Source organism: Fusarium vanettenii (genome assembly GCF_000151355.1).
Source record: "Fusarium vanettenii 77-13-4 chromosome 2 genomic scaffold NECHAsca_18_chr2_1_0, whole genome shotgun sequence".
In the NCBI taxonomy this organism is placed as follows: Eukaryota; Fungi; Ascomycota; class Sordariomycetes; order Hypocreales; family Nectriaceae; genus Fusarium; species Fusarium vanettenii.
Genome location: NW_003315867.1, coordinates 2,240,029 through 2,259,574, shown reverse-complemented (window position 1 = coordinate 2,259,574; position 19,546 = coordinate 2,240,029). Strand labels below are relative to the sequence as shown.

Here is a 19,546-nt window from a genome sequence, read left to right as displayed (position 1 = left end):
CCTCTGGCTTGCCATCGACACTTCCTTCTTCTCTATTGTCCTTCTTCCTCAATGGCGGAGGCCTGACGATTCGGACCGGGATGGGTGGCGGAGGCTTCTGGATGGATTGTTCGTGGTGTCGGTGGCAGATGTAAGGTTATCGGAAAAAGCTTGATCTGTTGTTAATGGGGTTATTGATGGGTTGGAAAAGTTAAACACAATTGCAGGAAGAGACCTGACTTTGACACACAATAAAACCGAACACACGGGAAGATTGGCTCTATGGTAGAGAAGTTGCTCGTTTATAGTGGCATCTAATGGAACAAGTTTATTTCCAACTTCTATTTCATCTTTGTCTAGGTACGGTAGGTAAGTAAGCCGGTTCTATCAGAGTCTGGGTTCGTTGTCGTTGTACGGGGGATAACTACCAATTCTAGTCAGAAACCAGCCAAATCAGCAGGTCGAACAACTTACTCAGTGTATCCCACTTCATTCTGGGTGTAAAAGAGCGACCGGTCATACTTTGTCAGTGGCCATCCGTTCTCGATTCGTGCTGGGAGATCGGGGTTCGCTACTCCAGAGTCAGTTCCGAAATACACCAGCAACCACAATGGTAACATACGAATAAAGTATCTCCCAAAGGCCACGAGATCGTCCGTCTCGCTCGCATGCTTTATGGCCGTCTCGGGCAGGAATCCTCCAGCAACAATGAGCTTGATTCCGGCACTGTCAAGTACCTCCCGGATAGGTGCCAGTGTGTCCTCTGCCCTTCGCAGGTGCTCAGGTGTATCCGACGAACCATCGGCTCGTGGCTCCACGGCATGGACAAATGCCAGAGATGGCTGAGCTTTGACGATGGCCTTGGCCCAAGGGACGAAGAGAGCCAGGGGGTCGGCCTCACGCATACCCTGGAAGCGGGAGAAGGGCGACATTCGGATGCCGACACGTTCGGGACCGATGGCATCACTGACGGCATTGAGAACCCTCAGTGGGAAGCGGAGGCGGTTCTCTATGCTACCTCCATACGAATCTGTGCGGTCATTGGTGTTTGACTGAAGCTGTGGAGTGTTAGGCCTGTTGTGTTAGAGGAGCAGGGGATTACTTACAAACTGATCAACGAGCTTTGTGTCACATCCCGTGTTAGTCGACATATCCATCTTCATAACCCATTCAAATGGCAGTTGGAACTCACATATCCGTTAGCACCATGGATCTCTACGCCGTCAAAGCCAGCCTCGACTGCATTGAGGGCCGCCTGGCGATAATGCCCAACAAATCGATCGATATCAGACTCGCTCAGGACCTTGAAGTTGGGAGGCGGGTCACTTGACGCAGCGCCCTCCTGAATAAGGGGCTTTGAACCGGCACTCCAGACAGTCGATACAACATTTGGTCTTGCGGCCCGTCTATCAAACCAGTTAGTTCCTCCAACTTGAGGGATGTCAAGGATGGTGAGTGAATTACCCGAGAGCCCAGATTTGACAGAAGATGATGCCTCCCTTGGCATGAACTGCGTCCGTGATATCTTTCCAGGCTGCTATCTGATCCTTGGAGTAGATTCCTGTCATTTGTTAAGCCATGGGACAGCAAGAATGTGGCAGAGACATTACCTGGAACGTGGGTAAGGCCCCCCGCTTCTTCAGCGATAAAGGTCCCTTCAGAAACAAGCAACCCGCCAGCTATTAAAGCCCAATAGTCAAAATCACGATAGTATCACCGTATCATATTCGCTCTATCTGGTTATAACTTACGTGTAGATCGCTGAGCATAGTACTCAGCCGCCCATTCTGCTGGTACAGCTGTTGCAGCATCCGCACGTCTTCGTGTCAAAGGCGCCAGAACAACTCGGTGTTGCAAGTTAAAGGCACCAACCTTGATAGGCGTGAATAGCTTTGTCGTCTTTGAAACAGTCATTTTGTCTTCTGTCTTTGTTGTTGTGTTGGTGTTGTTGAAGGTTGATAGAGAAATAGTTCAGTTGGACCTTAAAGTGGCTGAAAAAGCCGACACTTGACGAGGGGCAGCTTCCCATTCCGCATTTCCGTTCGGCTTAGCAATACACTGCGCTATATTCAGGCTTCCGCAGTTATCAACGGTCTACGATTTGCTAGATTACATGCGAGTTTGCCCGTTATTCTGTGGCTAGTATTGCGTGATAGGTTAGCCCTTCCCATGTTGGCATCACCGCTGTTTTTGGCTGACAAATCGAGTTGCTGTGACCGAGACTGTTGAAGCTCAATTGACATCTCGATGGGCGTTTTATTTTATTTTATAGAGGTATTAAAAGAGTAATTAACCTCATCCAGTGGGAAGAGAAATTTTGATGTTATCATAACTTAAAAAATGAACAGCTTGCCTGTTCAATGTCGCCAACTTTGACCTTGACAGAGTTGCATCTCAAAACTGCCAACATGTATAGGGTGGCACGTCATGAAATGAAGAGTGTTACTCCGTCCTCTACTCAACTGGGTCTTATAAATGAGCTCGACCAAGGAGACTTCCAATGAATAAATTCATTTTTACAAGCCTTGATTTTAATCTCATGCTCGCATAATAAACGCTTTTCGTGAGTGCTAAACAACTGCGCGCCTGACCGGGCTATCAGGATTATGTTGTCAATGCATCGAAAACAGGGCATTAACCCGTCTTAAAGACCTCGAGGACAACAGATGTGTCATCTCCTGCCCTTGCAGAACGTAGCTAAATCTCTGAAATGTATACCTGATCACTACGCCAAAGACAATTCTCAGTGAGCGTCACGAAAGGTTGACCAAGTTCGGCCCCACTGAGCGCCGACCACGGCGTCCAGTCTCTCGGCACTCATACCTACAAATAGCAACCGAGAAAGAAGAAACAATGAGCAGTTGATGATTCTGCAAGGAAAGACCTGCGACTTCGCTGAATTGTCTCACATCACTGCCCCTGCTAGTCAGCCGGAACCAGCCCTCATCCGCCCAGCTCCCGAAACCTCCGCGTCCTCGACCTGCCTGGACGGAACGCCGCTCCTGATATCACCGTCACATCCCGGCACCGGACAAAATGCCACCGTTCGTGTGCCGTCCGTCGTTCGAACCGCACAGTGCCCTGGCTCCAAGTGAAACGCGCTTCCTGAGCGAGCAGGGGACCCTGGGAGGCAGGGAAATTACACATGCAGGAACCCGAGCTTGTGCCTTGCTGATCTTAGGCAAGACTCTCGACGTCGTGGGTGTTGGCTAATCTGATTCCAGCCTCCGAAGTAATTGTGAAGGTTTAATGCCGAGCCAGCGTGGGATTGTTGATGTTTCTCTTCTGTGGCATCTTGTGTTTGTCCTTGGGCACAGTTGCTTCTGTGTACCCTCAAAAGGCACGAGACTGAGCAAGCAACGGCGAGGCGTTACCAATGGAAACTTTCCGTACTACTATCATATTTTTGGCTCTCGATTGTGTGTGTGGCTTTCCGCTGATTGTTGACAATGCCCTACATCTGCATCCGACGAGTTGTGAATATGCACTCCACGATCGTGATGCAGGGCGTGCACAGTCTCAGCATCAGCCTCCTGCCAATGAGACGGCACACAAACGTTTCTCCGCTAGAACATGCAAGAGCAAGGAGAAAGAAGCATGATCAGGTTCCTGACGAAACGCGCGAGGGTTTGTCGAGCTTGGCTGGGGTTGCAATGTTACGCTGTGCGGCGCGGCGGTGACATGGAAAGGTCGCTGCCGAGTTGCCAATTCGAGCAACACGAGGGACATTCTGCAATTGAAAGGCACAGCTGTTTCCCCGCCTTGAGAAAGCAAAAGTAAGTCACACGATACGAGTTGAAGAAAGTGTATGTCTTTGTTGTCGAGGAAAGCCATGGGGGGGATGAGGCGTTGGAGAGTTGACGATGAAGTGAAATTTGAGCTGGGGCTCGGCTGTGTCTCATCGGCCAGTCGCAATTGATAGTTCGCATCTTCAGCCAAATTCTGGTGGCTGCACAATACGACATGGGAGGGTAGCATCCGCGTCCGCACATCCATGTTGTATAATTCTTTGATGTTTGTGTGTTTGTGTTTCTGCTTGTGCATAGCAGTTGTGTGTTCTATGGAACCAATTGTCATCAACTGTTGACTTTGCGACCAGCAGTGTCAAGTATTAGCGATTCGTGAGCCGTAGTGACTGGCTCGAAGAGAAGGCTCCGATAAGACAATCGAGATGACGGCGTGGACACTAACAAAAGTTTGACCAACCGGGCCAGAACACAATGCTGTGAAAACCTGTTTTCTTTTTTATGCGGTTGTGCATCAGAGACAAGACCTCTGAAGGCAAGGAGGTTCATTCAAGTGGGCAATCGAACGGAGCCTGCATCGGCTTCTCGAGTTGTGACTGGATCAGAGTCTCGGAGGACTTTGACTCTAGTGCACGTGGGAACCGACACGATTGGAGTCGGTTACGTTGGCGAGAGAAACAATCGACCTGAGTCGCGAGACAGACTGGGTCGAGATCCGATCCATGTGAGGGGTAGGATAAGAAGATGATGACTTGCAGTTTTCTAGGTCTTGGAAGAGAATGGATATGGTCAAGCGCTATCTCCATTCTCGTCATCGACAGCGCGTGTCACCTTGTGCGACGTGTTTGCGTGTGCCGAGATTGTGGCATGTGTTGGTCCAGATTGATAAATTGATCAAGACAGAGACAGAGACAGCCTGACAGAAAGAGACGGGACGGACGACGACTCGCAAGCGTGGTGTTGACGGCACTGGTTCAGCTTTGTTCGTAGTGGGGGCGCCTATTAGTGAAAATAGTGCTTCCTAGAGTGGTCCGTGGTGGTGACGAGAGACGTTGCTTGAGTGGAGGAGGGGACATCTTGGCGCTAGAAGCTAGGGGGACATGGGTGCCCCCGGCCAGCACCCGCCTCACCCCCTGTTCCCCAAAATTACCGTCCAGAAAGGAAGACCAGGCGCCCGGTGAGAGGACAAGTACCTCACACATAACATCAAGGTGAGAGAGGTACCTCTTGTCAAAGCCGTTGTCGCGAACCCGGCCCTGGACTATGCCTCTTGTGGTATAGGGCGGGTCGGCTCACCCTGGCCATCGCCATTTCCCTCTCGGTGCGGTCATCTTTGGGACGGCGAGCATGGGGTCCAAACACCAGACGGCGGCACCACCTTTGCCCACTCTGGCCATCCTCAGGTCCTTCACTCTTCCCTCATCCCTGACCTGCACGCGTTTCTCTCTTCTCTCTCCTGGTGCGCATTTCCTACGAAGCCTGAGCCTGGACGTGGACGATCTCTTGGGCAGTTCCCAGCTCCCAGTGCCCTAACCCCCCCCCTAATATCCTGGTCGGCTCTGGTCTGACGAACCGGACTGCGCCATTCTCACCACCACCTGGTGCGCACTTCGTCCGCTGTTCTGGGTTTCTCTGGGACCTCCTCTCTTGTCTCGTTTCTTCCTCTTTTCTCCCCTCCCCCCATCCGTGCCCGGTCAGCGTGCGTCTCGTCGCCTGGCTCCTCTCAACTGCACGCACGAATTCTCTGCCCGACGACAATCGAAAGGAACGAGCTGAGAAGCTCGTCTTCCTCCAAAGTGGCCGACTCTCGAGTACACCTTCCTTTACTTCGCTCTTCACGACATTCTCTCGTTCTTCCCTCGCGGGATTTTAATCTTAATCTAATCCAACCTTGACCAACTACAATCGATCGTTTTTTTTTTCACCGTCCATCACGAACTCAGCAAATACATCGTGCCGACGTTTTTCGAGTTTCGACCTACGCTAATCTCCCAATCACTCGTTTGCTCAGGAGAGCAGTTTTTGGTTACAACTCCGACCCAACATTTCTCTGTTGGTAGCCTTCTTTACGACAAAGGCCGACTCCGACCTGACCTCGAAAACTCTTCGACGACAACCTCTGTGGACCGTATTCATTCCGAGATTCTTCCTAGACGATCATGATCTAGGTGCCGCCAAGACTCACGCGATCTCACCGATTTCCGCATCAGCCTGCTCAACTTGGACGAATCACTGTCAACGCTTCAGATGGACACACCCAACCGTCTTGCGACCCCATCGCGGGTTCGCAAATCACCTCGGAAGCCTTTCGGCATGAAGAATGTTGCCCTTGCCTTGCTGTCCACCGCCCCCGTGGTGGTCTCAGCTCAGGATTGTATTTCTCTCAAAGGCTCAAAGGCCTGCCCGGCGTTTGAGTCTGCGTCGATCTCCACCAACGCAACACTGATTGAATATTTGTGAGTCCTTTGTTAGCCTTGACAGTCACGTTTAACTAATTCGCATTTAGCCCCTTTCTGCAATATGTGTCAGACAGAGCGTCTTTCGACAACCAGATGTCGAGCTACGTTAAGACGGCCTATGTGCAGGGAAAGTAAGTTTTACCTAGTTGGTTATGGTGAAACCTTACTTATAAACCACCTAGATATCAATCCCTGTTTGGTTGTGGCAGTGTCGACCTTCAGGACCCTAGCGACATGTACGCGCGCTTCACGACAACAGTATTGTGCAATGCTATTGTCCAAAACTCTATCGGTCCCTGCGGTCTCACCGATGACCAGTCCCGACCCCTTTGCGCAGATAGCTGCGCGGAATTTGCCCAAAGCGAGGCATATGTGACATCAGATGACGATCTATGCTCCAACCCGTCGACTGACCTGCTTAAGCTGATCAGAGCTGACTTCACTAACTGCGCCCTTCCTAATGGCTCACTCGATAGTTCGATGTGCATTTCGGGCATCGAAAACGAATCTCAGAACTGCGGTTATGGCAACAGCACCGTGGGGCTCTGTTCCTATTGCGGCTCAGGAGGTCTTAATTCGACTGACACCTGCTGCTACAACTCAAACGCCGAGGAGCGTTGCAAGGACGTCAAACTGCCAGCTCTCACTGCTACTCTGACCTTTTCGCGAACACTGCCATCGGCTACATCAACCAGTACGACTGCCGCTGGCAACGACAACAACAAGGATGACGAAAAGACCGACGACGACGATGATGGCGGCTTGAGCGGTGGAGCGATCGCTGGCATTGTTATCGGCGTTCTGGCGGGCATTGCACTGCTCGCTCTGGGTCTTTTCTTCTGTCTCAGGAGGCGACGCAGACCGAGCAGCCCCAAGGGCAGCATTTTCAACCAACCTTCGCCCGCAAGACAGGGTGGGACTATGACACAGACAGCACCACCGACGGTAACACACTCTGCTGCTCCCCAGGGCTACGAGGTCCTTCCGGGTGGCCGCATAGCACGCATGTCTGCTCTGGAAGGACATTCTGGCGACTCTCCCTCACACCACCGTGACGACTCGTCGAACATTGGAGGCGCAGCAGGCTACCGACGAAGGGGTGCCGACAACTCTTCGTCTGCATCTGACGGCTTCGGCGACAGCCCTGCTTCAGACATCCGTGCCGGAATTCTTCGACCACCGCCTGCTAAGCCCAGGCGCAACGGCTCACTCTCAAGCAGCTCGGCGCTTGGGAGCTCGGTGCCACAGTCCCCAACTAGTGCTGGGGGATTCTCATCACCACAGGCCATGACTAGCCAACAGTCAGAACAGCTACCATTTTTCAAGGACTACTACTCTCAGGACGACGTCCACCCTGGCGACCGGGTTGCGGTTCTCTGGGCGTACCAACCTCGTGCTACAGACGAGTTTTCTCTGGATCGCGGCGACATGCTCAAGGTTGTTGGAATATGGGATGATGGCTGGGCGACGGGTGTGATGCTCAACGAGCGGGCGGATGAGTGGGAAGCGCGACGACAGGCCCAGCGAGACAGCGGAGTGTCCAACACGTCGGGGCGCCGTGACAGCTCACCGGCAGAAGGCGAAATCAAGGCATTCCCCTTGGTGTGCGTCTGCCTGCCCGAGCACTGGAGGAAGACAATCGAGGGTGACGGTTCCACGGAATCTGGATCGAATGGTTTCAATACTCACTCGCCACTCTCATGATCAATACAGTCACGACGTCTTTACTCTTGAATACGGCCCTCGGGAGGCACATGTTGTCGGCGCATTGGTTATGGCGTTTTGCTTTTAGGCGTTTTTGATTGGCTTTTCATAGCCTCGGGTTCGTGGGATGGATATTGTGCGCCGTATCATCGACATTCTCAATACCGTCTTGTCCATGGAAACCCCCTGGCTACCATTCGCGCCACAACACCCCAACTCTTCATCATTCAACTCTTCTACCAACCAACCTTTGGGACTCTTTTCCCGGCTTCAATTCTTACACTGATTTATATACCCGGTGCGAACCACCAACGATTTTCTTTATCGCGATGCCGCGGGCGGTTGTGGGCCAGATAATGGTGTAATCGGGCAAAGAAAGGGTTTTAGCCCGTATGAGTGGCCAAGGAGAACAAGGCGGCAAGGCAATTGGGAGGAGATGAAGATGAGATGAAGATGAGGGAACGGGCTGAGACGCGAGGTTGAAAGTCAACCACCACATTCATTACGTTTTAAGGCTTCTCACGATGATGTTTGATAAACATTGAGTACTAACTACTATAGAGCTCTTCAGCACCAGGATCTCTATGAGGCCTGACGATTTAGTTTAGCGAAAATTACTACGAGTTTAGAGCTGCTTGTCCTTTTGATGACCATGAATGACCATGACCAGTGACGTCGATGTTTGATCAATCTAGAACAATTGAATTCCAGTCACAAGTTACACAAGCCCTCGTGTTTCCCAAGCTGTCTTAGATCTATCCTATCTGATAATCTTGCTCTCGATCTGGATCTGGGTGCTGAGGTGGAGCTGGAACATGAGACAATGAACCCGACGGCAGCCCCACCGCGGGGAGTCTCCATTCTTTCTTGCAAACCTGAAGAGGGGCAGCTCCCGTCTACTTTCTTTCTACTTTATACAACCTCAAGTCACAACCTTGCTCGAGGGTTAAGAGACTGGCACACCTTCAGAAATCTTCCATCATGACTCAGACAAACAACAATCCAGAGGTCACGGCCGAGACCAAAGCAAATGCAGAGGCCTTGGTCCCCAGATTCAAGCTCACTCGCGTGCTCAACCAAGGTATGCCAACAGAAGATCGCATGCTTGTCGTCAAACATATCTTTACTGATGCGGCAAAAAGACCAAGCCGGCCGTCGCATCTCTCTCTACGGATCCATCGACGACAAACCCGCCCTCCTGATACTCGAGCGCGCTCCCTTCCCCTCATCAGAGGCCTACCTCACCGACGTTCCCGCCCTGCTCGCACGGGTGCAGAATCTTGGCGCAAATGACATCTACCACTGGTACATGGCGCGCAGTGGCACCGAGAAGAGCAAACCCGACGACGCCGACTTCTTTGCCGACCTCAAGATCAACCTTATCCACCCTTGCACCCAGACACACATGGACAAGTACACCAAGCAAACGGTTCGATTCGTGAACGAGACGCCAGAAATCTACAGGGATCATGTCCGACCATACATGGAGAGGAAGCGGGGACAAGGGCGACTCAATTGGGTATTCAACATTATCGAAGGACGTAAGGAGGTCGAGGACGTTATTTACAGGACCAAGCTGGGCGAGGCCGGCGACCTGGGCTTTCTCATGCTGCCCGACCTGAACTGGGATCGCAAGACGCTCGACGCGCTGCACCTGCTGGTACTGGTTGAGCGGCGGGATATCTGGTCGCTGCGGGACCTCCACAAGAAGCACATTCCCTGGCTGAAGGATATGAAGGAAAGGCTCCTCGCCGCGACCGTGGCGACGTACCCGTCCATCGAGTCCGACCAGCTCAAGATGTACGTGCACTACCAGCCCACCTACTACCACTTTCACATCCATGTCGTTCACGTTGCGCTCGAGGCTGGGGCGACGCAGGCGACGGGCAAGGCGGTCGGGTTGGACAGCATTATAGAGACCCTCTCAGCCATGGGGGGTGATGACGAGAGGGGTATGGACTCGATCGCGATGAGTTATACAATAGGAGAGGCGAGTGAGTTATGGACCGACGTCCTCGGACCGCTCAAGACTGGCGACGGAGCTTCTCGATCGCAAGGATGAGGTCGTTAACGCCGGGACCGGTGGGGCAGTCGCTCCACTCGCCGCCGTCTCGGATGCAGTAGATTTGGCCGTCGAGGCGGATGGTACAGCTCTTGGTGACGCCGGCCTGGGAGAGCGATGAATTTAGCATATGTTTTGTGTCTTTAACTTGCGCGGCAACCTACATCTGCGGTTCTCTGGATGCTGGTGCGCAGCAGGTCCAAGCCGTGAGCACCGTCTTCCTTGACGGCGCAGTCATTTAGTTTTTGGAAGTCGATGGCGTGCTCAAGGGCGCAGTCCTCGATGAGGGAACGGTCGGGGATGTTTTCGTAGTCTCGGGTCAAGCACATGATGAAACCGAGGTTGATCTTGGGATCGGGGTAGAGCTCGCGGGCACAGAGTTCGATAATGTTGCCCATGCATTCTGAGGGACCGTGCATGCAGTCGACGCCGTCGTTGGCGGTTGGTCTGAGAATAGAAGGACGTGTCAGCGCGTGTCGCAACTCAGGGGTAGAGGCTGCGACGGATAGACATACCGGCCGATGTATGATAGAGTAAAGTTGACCTTGTCATGGACGCGCTGCATGACGGGAAGGATCAACAACCGGAGGGCGTCCTAACGCGCAATGAGTACTTGGTCTGAGGCGTCGCGACAAGAAGGAAGCTTTTACCCTTGTGTCTGGGCATTTACTGATAATATGCGCCTCCAGAGGGACGAGTCGGTCGGTGGTATGGATAGTGTCGGCTACGCTGACATCGACAGGCTGCGAGACGTCATTCGGGAGGTTGAGGCCGACGGGCGAGAAGGGATGCCATAACCAGAAAGTGTATAGAGATGCTATGACGAAGAATACGATGACGGCAGGCCGATTACGGCGGACGGAGCGGACTGGGGACATGGCTCGTTGCGAGGCTCTTTTCTCATCCATTGCGACTAGATAGATAGATGATGATGAGTTATTGCGACTCTCTTGGTGGAGAGGGCCGGGGATTGTGGAGGTGGAGGTATGGATGTCGTTATGACAGTAGGTGTAAGGCATCACATGCGCAGGATTGTTTATCCGGGCGAGGGATGCCAACGTACGTTCCATACCAAACACGAAGCCAAATATTCTTGGCATGAGCAGTGAACAGCTGGTCATAATTGGTATAGTAGCTCTCTGAATCCTTTCTCATATTAACCTTTGATATTCCTCTCTCGCGTCACATACAGACTCACTGATGCCTTGACCTGACTGAATGACTGTATCCTCTCCACTCTCTTTCGGCCCGCGCTGGATTCCCCGCTGGGCACTCCCCTGTAGATGCGCTGTAGGTCTGATGGGACCCCTTCTGCAGTCACCACGTTTCAGGGCGCCGTTCGCTGGGGCTGGCGCTGCGGCGGGGCACAGCCTGCGAACCCCGCAGCGATCCGTTTGGACATTGCGTGCATTCGCGGCTCCTCGATTGATTGACGGAAGGGAACAAAAGATTAAAGATTGCGCCCTCCGTCCTGCAAAATCCATAATAAGACCGTACCGATCCATTACCGGGACCTTGCTCATCGCTGACGAGCTCTTGTTTATTGACAGTGAATAATTTGCTGTCAGTGCGTTTCCTTATAAGTCACGGCCTGCTCTCTCAGACGTTGTCGTGAAGACGAACTGATCTGATTCACACCTTCAACCTTCTCCCACTGCTTATCTTGACCACCCTTCAACGTTGACCCAGACTTACGGCTCTGCCTATAAGAAGGGCCCCTGATCTACATTCGAATCTGACATCGAAATCAACTACAACGCCTCCAACGCCGCTAGATCAAACTTGCTGACCGCCTCAGCCTGATATTTCAAGCCTCAACACAAAAAGAAGAAACCTGTCATCGTGACGATGCCCTAGAGTTGGGGCCGCACAAAGTCACCCGTTTCAAAGCTCACCTCAGCGTCGACTGCGCCGCCCTCGCCATGGCACCCGCGAAAACATCGTCCATCGAGGACTTTCTGGAACCTCTCTCGGTGGACATTGACAAGATCCATTCGCTGTCTCAACGTTTTTTGGTGGCCTTTGAGAAGCTTGCGTCAGATTCGCAAAACCAGTTTCTGCCTACCCCCATTTCGGATGCCATTCTACGGCCAGAGGCTGAGAGGAGCCAAGGATGGTGAGAGCTTCTGATGTTTCTCTGGCAGTCTTTGTATGAACCGGACTCTTGGCTGACGTAGAATGTCATTAGCCACCTAGCCATAGACATGTCAGTGACTGAGATGAGATATGGTTACTTGTGCTTACGGCTAACCTGGAAATAGAGGAGGCACAAATTTGAGAGTTGGCTTCGTCGAACTCGGGACGTCCTCGTCAGACAATACAGATGGTCATGCTGTCAATGGATCAGACACTCGCACCGGATTGCACAGATATGTGAAGCGTCTGCTGGAACGGTCGTGGCCCATCGACGAGCACCTCAAGAACGAGAACCCCGACAGCCTCTTCCTCTGGATTGGCAAGTGCATCGCAGAGGTGGTCCACGATGGCTGTAAGACGTTGCGTCTGCCGCTCGACCAGGCCATGCCGCTGGGTGTGACGTTTAGCTTCCCCATGGTGCAGCACTCTCTGTCCGAGGCCACCCTCATGTCCATGGGCAAGGGGTTCGCCATCTCTGCTGACTTGGACCTTGGTGATCGCCTCACCGACGGATATAACCGTGCGAAACCGTCGGAGCTGCCGCCCATCCGCGTCGAGGCCATCGCCAACGATTCAGTGTCGACACTCGTCTCGTTCATCTTCAACTTTGACGAGGCTGTTAACCGAAGAGCCTCGATGGGCCTGATCCTCGGAACGGGCTGCAACGCCACCATCCCGCTCAAGGTGAGCCAACTGCATCCTAGCAAACGCCCGCGAAGCGTTGTGACCCGGCCGGAGGAGCGAGCAGAGGACGTCAAGATCGCCATCAACACCGAGTGGAGCATCAACGGGACGGCGCCTCCGCTGCACGAGGTGGGCTTGGTGAGCGCATGGGACAAGGTGCTCGACTCGCAGAACGAGCTGCCCGGGTTCCAGCCGCTCGAGTACATGACGGCGGGGAGGTACTTGGGCGAGCTCGGGCGCATCATGCTGGTCGACTACATGACGAAGCACCTGGGCATCGCGGCGGAGACGCTGCCTGAGAAGCTGCTGCGGCGGCACGGTCTCACAACCACGTTCCTGAGTCACTTCAAGCCGCTCCGGCCATCGGTCCTGCTCGCCGGTCTGCGGGAGGAATTCCCCGAGTCATCGGGCTCGCCGCCATTCACGTGGACCGAAGAACTCGCCAGCGCCCTTTACCAGATTGCAAAGGCCATAGAAGTCCGCGCAGCTGGCATAGTGGCGGCCGCGACGTTGGCGTTGCTTACGCTGGCGGGGGAAGTTCCAGCAGAGGGATCCGACGTCCTGCAGCAGGATCACGAACTGGGAGTCGGGTACACGGGCGGATGCATCGTGCACTTTCAAGACTACCTCGAGGACTGCCAGGAGTTTCTGGACCAGCTGGTGAGGAAACGGTTCAACGGGCAGAAGACGGTTCGAGTGGTACTAAGCCCGTGTCACGACGGTGGTGTTACCGGAGCCGGTATTCTCGTGGCTGCTGCGTCGTCGAGCAAGAAGATAGACAAGTAGAAGGAGGTTGGTTGGGATTCTTGGGTTACATATCCATTGCATACACATGGAGCAACGAACGGGTTTGGTTTGGGGGGGCAGCCGGTCTGCTCCGGTACTGTAATTAACAAGGGGGGGCACACATGATCGCCATGAGCATCCATCCATCCCACATGGGGGTCCTTTCTCTCTTTTTTTATGATAACGTGGGTGTGATTGTGAGACATGGAGGGGGGAGGGGAAGCCGGTGAAAGGAGGAGGGGGGAAGAGACAAGAGGAAGAGGCAAGCATTCTGTTTTTGGTTGTTGTATTTGTTAATTGCTCGCTTATAGAAACAAAAAGACGGTCGATTCTCACGAGTCGAGGCTTATCCAAGTTATGCCTTCAAGAGGCTTGAACTAACTTGTTCTTAGTTCAACTGTCAAATGTCTCTGAAAGGCTATCAATAGCTAGCACAGTCAGACTTATACACCACCAGCTCCGAAGCCACTCGAGGTTGGTAGAGCCACTCTCGCCGACAAGACACGGCAGGTTTTTGCTAATCCCTGAACGCTTATAAGCCTCCCCGCCCCCGATGGTCGCGCCGAACCCGCCGTGGGCTTTGCGGGGCTAAATCTAAGCTGCAAGCGCGGGTTGCCTGCAAGTGCGCAACCCCCGGGAAAAGTCTGCGATCACGACAACGGCGAGTGACTCCACCCAGCACCCTTACTAAACCTGATTTCTCTTTCATTTCCTCTTTCTTACTTTCTCTTTCCTTCTTTTTTTTCTATACTTGTTTTTAAACTAATTTGATCACTCAATTGCACGTGGTCTTATCAATGAGTCCGTCTCACAAGACCTCCTCCGTCCCGGGCACGGCTCCCCTATCGGATGCGGGCCGCTTCCCCGTTCCGGTGCCGGTCCCCGCGCGCGGCCGGACCAACAGCGACAACGACGATGACCAAGACGACGAGGTTGTTGATCCAAGCGAGTTTCAGGCTCTCTCGAGGTCGTTGACCACGGGAGGTCATTTTCTACAGCCAGAGTCTATGGAGAGTGCTATGCTTAGGCCTAACCCTAACCCTGTAATTCATCGTGAAGATGGGGAGGCGTTTTACACGGATGACGAGGAGGATGAAGAAGAGGAAGATGATGGGGATGTGCCTCATGAAGAGTCTCCTCTAATACATCGACGTCACTCAATTACAGGTCGATCTATAGCATCAATCGCAACCAATGGAACAACCGCCTCGTCCCCCTTCCTCAACGGCACATCAACAACAAGATTCTGGTTCATCTTTTCACAGATCCTAGCAGCCTACTTTATATCCTGCTTCGACGGCACAATCATGGCGTCGTCGCACCCGGTCATCACGTCGTACTTTGGCGCCTCCAACTCTGCCTCGTGGCTCTCGACTGCCTTTTTGCTCACCTCGTCGGCGTTCCAGCCTCTGCTGGGCCGTCTTTCGGATGCTGTTGGCCGCAAGCCGCTGTTTGTCGGTTGTCTGGGTGTTTTTGCTGTTGCTACTACTTGGTGTGCTCTTGCGGGGAGTATTGAGAGTTTTATTGTTGGTAGGGCGTTTTGTGGTCTTGGTGCTGGTGGTGTCATGACACTTGGTAGTATCATCGTGAGCGATCTCGTACCTATCGAGTGAGTAAACCCCCAATACGCATATGCTCCTCTATTCCTAATATGTTCTTCAGAGACCGAGGTGCCTACCAGTCCTACATCAACATGAACTACGGCGTCGGTTCAGCCCTAGGCGCTGCAACAGGAGGTGCCATGGCCGACTACTTTGGCTGGCGGTGGGAGTTTGGCGTCCAGGTTCCTCCGCTGCTTCTGTGCATGGTGGTTGCCTGGATCGCCATCCCGGATGATCTTGGCATCGAGGGGGAGAGGAAGGGTGTGTGGCAGGCTCTCAAGGAGTTTGATGCAAAGGGATCTCTGCTGCTGACTACTTCTATTACTTTTGTGATTCTTGGATTGGTGAGTTATTCTTTTCTACAAGATGAATTTCTACTAATGCAATTGGTGATAGAATCTTGGAGGCAACGTTCTGCCATGTAAGTGCCAACTCTACATAACACCATCAAAGACTCACTCAGCTAACACTTCGCAGGGTCTCACCCCTTTGTCATTGCCTCGCTCGTCATCTTTGCCGTCGTCTTCCCGACCTTCCTCTGGGTAGAATCATGGGTTCACAAGCCCATCATGCCTCTCTACCTCATCCGCCACGCCCCCAGAGCGAACCTCATCTTCTCCAATGTCATTGCAGCGCTGCTTGCCAACTCGATCCTGTTCAACATGTAAGGAGCCCTTATATACATCGCCGCCTCTGCTAACAACCCCCAGCCCCCTGTACTTCCAGGCCGTCCTCCTTACCAGTGCCACTTCATCTGGCCTCCGTCTTATCATCCCGACCGTCGCGTCCTCTTTCACAGGTACTCTTGTCGGGTTCGCTGTAACCTGGACCGGCCGCCTCAAGTGGCCCGTCATGAGCGGCACTATCTGCATCCTCATCGGGACCATCGGCCTCTCAGCCCTGCGCCGGGACCTCCCCTCCCCCGTCTACCTCCTCATCCTACTCCCCTCGTCCATCGGCCAGGGCTTCCAGTTCCCCGGTACCTTCATGGCTATTCTTGCCGCATCTGCCCAGACTGAGCAGGCCGTCGTCACAAGCACGCTCATGCTATGGCGCAGCCTGGGTATGGTCCTTGGTGTTGCGAGCAGTAGTCTGGTCGTCCAGAACGCCCTGCTGCATTACCTCAACGTCTTTGTCCAAGGCGACGAGCGCGAAGACGTGATACGCCGCGTGAGGGCTTCAGTCGAGGAGGTTTTGAAGCTGGAACCCCATTATCGCGAGCAGGTTGTCAAGAGTTACGAGGCAGCTTTGAGACTGACTTTTGTCTGCTGTACCTTCTTTGCCCTGCTCTCGGTGCTGTTGGTTCTCCCCATCAAGCTTCCTCGTCTTGGTGTTAGAAAGCACAGATCTAGGTAGGCTTGAACTGAAATGAAATCAACATGTCAAAAGTTATCAAAGGGAGGGAATGAAACAGAATGTATGGTAGAAAATACCACCGGCGAGTGGTTCAGATTGTTAGCATTAGACTCAAGCGATACCAGCCTTGATTGACCCCTATTTATACACTGTAAATGTCCCTTAATGAACCCCATTGACTCCGTTTGTCATCAGCCCGTCCAGCTCCTCCTTGGCCTTCCTGTACTCTTCCTGCGCTTCTCTCTCTCGTCGGCTCACAAAGCCAACCTCTTCACGCAATGCATTCAGTCGTCGCTCGATAGCCACATCCTCTGAGATGGCCAGGGTCTTGAAACCAGCCAGTGCAGACCGGGCCTTCTCTAGAGCATCGGCTGCGCCGCCCATCTTGTCGCGGAGCATCTTTTGCCGCTTCTGGTAACCTCCGAGATGAAGTGACAGCTTCTTTTCCAACTTGGCACCCTGCTCGGCTGATGCCATGATAGAATCTTGAACAGACTGCAAAACGTTAGTATCACTTCTCAGGGGTTGAACTATTAGACAAGACTTACATCAAATGCCGCCTTCATCGCCACCCCTTGCTCTTCCTCGTCGTCGTTGTAACATCCCAAGCCCAGGAGCAGCGAGCTACTTGCACGAGCTTCGAATGCACTCTGGATATCTTCAAGGCTGGGAAGGGGCTTTGTCTCCGACATGATCAAGAGGCGAGCTTCAGCGAGGGCATCATCGTCAATATGTTGCAATGCTCGGGGCGCACCGTTAACCTGGCCACCAGGAAGGGGGTATCTCATGGCATCGTTGGCCATAAGATTGGCCGACTCCTTGGCGATGAGTGACTGGGCCTCATTGGTGATACGGCTTGCCTTCTTCACCAGGTCGGTAAAATTGACACGAACTGGTCGAGGCAAATTCTTCTGCATGACCTGAGTGCGTCTTCGGAACTCAAGAGCCTCTTCTGCTTCTCGCCTCTCCTGTTCCCGCCGGTCTCGCTCCGCGGCATCTTCCTCCGTAAGCTCATCAACCTGCATAGCCTCCTTCTGTTCGTCTGGAATATCAAACTCCCACTCCGTATCTTTGGGCTTTGGAAGTGATGCGAGACCCGACTTCAACTGACTGCGCAGAGCCACTTCCCTCATCCTGATGTCTCGGGGAGTAGCGGAAGCCATCGACATGCCGTCCTCTTGGTTCAGAGCGAGGGTGTCTCGTGGTGTCCGTAATGGGGTCTGTCCTGGCCGACGAGGGGTCGCACCAACGCCATCGGGTCCTCTTAGAGGTGTAGCCAGGGGGTTTGGTGTTGAGATTGTCTGCTTTCGGGGGGCAATTCCATCAAAGCCGGTCGACGAAGCACCTTCATGCAGAGGTGTGTTCTCGCCGCCCAGAAGGGCTGACTTTGTTTCGTTAAGCGCTCGGATATTTCGAATTTCGTTGGCGATGTGATCTTCTTGCTCAGGGGCCTTGGGTGTTCGAATAGGGGCGTTCGAGTTCAGGGTCGAATATGTGTTGACAAGTCCTCGCGTCGCATCGTTCTCGCTTTCTCGCGCCCTCAAGTTGGCAGCCTCACCCATCTTTCCCATCTTGACAATGTCTTCCAACTCTCCCTCGCTGACCTGAGGAGACGGCAGGACCAGCGAGCGACGCTTGCTACTCTGCTCGGCCTCTCGAATCTTTTGAAGTTGACCAGCCTTCAAGGCGGCCTTGTATGACTCTGATGACCCGTCCTTGTCGTTCTTCCTCCGCTTTCTATCCTTGTCGTCATCATCATCTCCCTTGCGCTTGTTGGCCAGCTGCTGCTTTCGAGGGTCGAAGGCTGCGCGCTGGGCCTCGTTCATTACCATCTCTTCTGACGTATCGTAAAAACCAGCCAGGGCCTTCCTCTCAAAGGGGATATCGGCGTTGTAATCCATCTCGCCCTTCTTCCGAGTCGTCACCTTGATGTTGATACCAGCCGTCTTGAGCTCTCGCCTCTTTTGCAAGGCTGCCAAGCGGCGAGACTCCTCTTGCTGACGCTCTCGCGCCTTTCTCTTAGCCTTTTTACCCTGTGTATTCGCCAAGCGGGCACGAGCCTCGCTCAGCATCTCCTTCTCATCTTCGTCGAGATCGATCGTGTCGGGTCGTGCAGGCTTCGTTTCGGGGTCGGGATCCAGCTCGCCGGGACGGAGTCGTCGCACATCATCGGCGCTTGGCGCTTGGGTCTCACCTCCCTCCGGACCCATCAACCCAAAACTAGATGACTCTCGCGCTTCGGCTTCATCGAGGAGCTTCTGGTATCGTTCGAGGCACTGGTTGGCAGTTCGACCGACGATGGGAGCGATGGTGCGCCACTGTGTGGGCATAATCTTGGCAAGATGCAGAAGCTTCTCATCTTCGTCCTTGCTCCATTCGATCTTCTTGATGCTGGGATCAAGCCATTCGTTCCAACGGGCCTTGCACTGCTTGGGCGTCTTGCGCGCAAGCAGCGACGAGACACGTGCCCATTGGTTAAGACCATACTTGGACACGGAGGCCTTGAGGATCTCATCCTCGATGTTGGTCCACACGCCTCCCTTGACGACGGGCATGATGGCGGTGTTTTTTGAAGTCGCGTCGTGTGAGGTTGAATGCGATGGAGCCTTGAGCTGCGAAACACGCTTTCATGAAAATATCCTTGCGGCGCGCATTGAAAGCTGAGTCATCAGTACCAAGCTTGTAATTGGTGGTGCTGGTGACCCACAGTTAAACCGTCCTGCATGCTGTGGAAGGTGATGATGAGGTTGCCTGAGATGGAAGGTAAAAAGAAGAGAATATGCATTACTTAGACCAGCCTTGAGTAACTTATCTATTGATGCTATCTTGAGAAACCAGTTGTACTTACTTTGTGTGTTTCGCTCAACTCTATGGGGTTTCACAAGGCCCTTGATGTCAACAACAGGGCCCAAGGCCAGCTGCAATCAATATATCACGGCTTTGTCGTCAAATAAGCTCCAAGAATAAGCATCATACTCTCGACTATTGGCCTTCGTTCCATCTTCCATCCATTAGCCGTCATGTTGATACAAC

At 53.2% G+C, this 19,546-nt stretch overlaps 6 protein-coding genes across 6 annotated transcripts; 3 read left to right on the top strand and 3 right to left on the bottom strand.

Moving 5' to 3' along the window:
• Positions 1-288: 288 nt before the first annotated feature.
• On the bottom strand, positions 289-1,920 carry NECHADRAFT_66509 (uncharacterized protein). The gene is made up of 8 exons (XM_003046006.1): positions 1,731-1,920; positions 1,590-1,658; positions 1,444-1,540; positions 1,172-1,385; positions 1,086-1,100; positions 602-1,037; positions 454-550; positions 289-403 (listed from the first exon to the last, which is right to left on the bottom strand). Exons 1-8 carry the CDS (start codon positions 1,891-1,893, stop codon positions 367-369), a joined length of 1,128 nt encoding a protein of 375 aa, XP_003046052.1. The 5' UTR covers positions 1,894-1,920; the 3' UTR covers positions 289-366.
• Positions 1,921-6,038: 4,118 nt separating this feature from the next.
• NECHADRAFT_76505 (uncharacterized protein) lies at positions 6,039-7,888 on the top strand (the record flags this gene model as incomplete). The annotated part of the gene is made up of 3 exons (XM_003046582.1): positions 6,039-6,181; positions 6,232-6,315; positions 6,367-7,888. The coding sequence occupies 3 exons, from the start codon at positions 6,039-6,041 to the stop codon at positions 7,886-7,888; spliced, it is 1,749 nt and encodes a 582-aa protein (XP_003046628.1).
• A 981-nt stretch (positions 7,889-8,869) lies between these two features.
• NECHADRAFT_103460 (uncharacterized protein) lies at positions 8,870-9,970 on the top strand (the record flags this gene model as incomplete). The annotated part of the gene is made up of 2 exons (XM_003046581.1): positions 8,870-8,969; positions 9,031-9,970. The coding sequence occupies 2 exons, from the start codon at positions 8,870-8,872 to the stop codon at positions 9,948-9,950; spliced, it is 1,020 nt and encodes a 339-aa protein (XP_003046627.1). The 3' UTR covers positions 9,951-9,970.
• Positions 9,971-10,093: 123 nt separating this feature from the next.
• On the bottom strand, positions 10,094-10,858 carry NECHADRAFT_33321 (uncharacterized protein; the record flags this gene model as incomplete). The annotated part of the gene is made up of 3 exons (XM_003046005.1): positions 10,094-10,397; positions 10,466-10,545; positions 10,601-10,858. 3 exons carry the CDS (start codon positions 10,856-10,858, stop codon positions 10,094-10,096), a joined length of 642 nt encoding a protein of 213 aa, XP_003046051.1.
• Positions 10,859-11,872: 1,014 nt separating this feature from the next.
• NECHADRAFT_32168 (uncharacterized protein) lies at positions 11,873-16,513 on the top strand (the record flags this gene model as incomplete). The annotated part of the gene is made up of 8 exons (XM_003046580.1): positions 11,873-12,003; positions 12,212-13,469; positions 14,096-14,221; positions 14,372-15,165; positions 15,219-15,501; positions 15,554-15,578; positions 15,635-15,821; positions 15,868-16,513. 8 exons carry the CDS (start codon positions 11,873-11,875, stop codon positions 16,511-16,513), a joined length of 3,450 nt encoding a protein of 1,149 aa, XP_003046626.1.
• Positions 16,514-16,675: 162 nt separating this feature from the next.
• On the bottom strand, positions 16,676-19,068 carry NECHADRAFT_76500 (uncharacterized protein; the record flags this gene model as incomplete). Its single annotated transcript, XM_003046004.1, has 2 exons — positions 16,676-17,008; positions 17,062-19,068. The coding sequence occupies 2 exons, from the start codon at positions 19,066-19,068 to the stop codon at positions 16,676-16,678; spliced, it is 2,340 nt and encodes a 779-aa protein (XP_003046050.1).
• Positions 19,069-19,546: the final 478 nt, after the last annotated feature.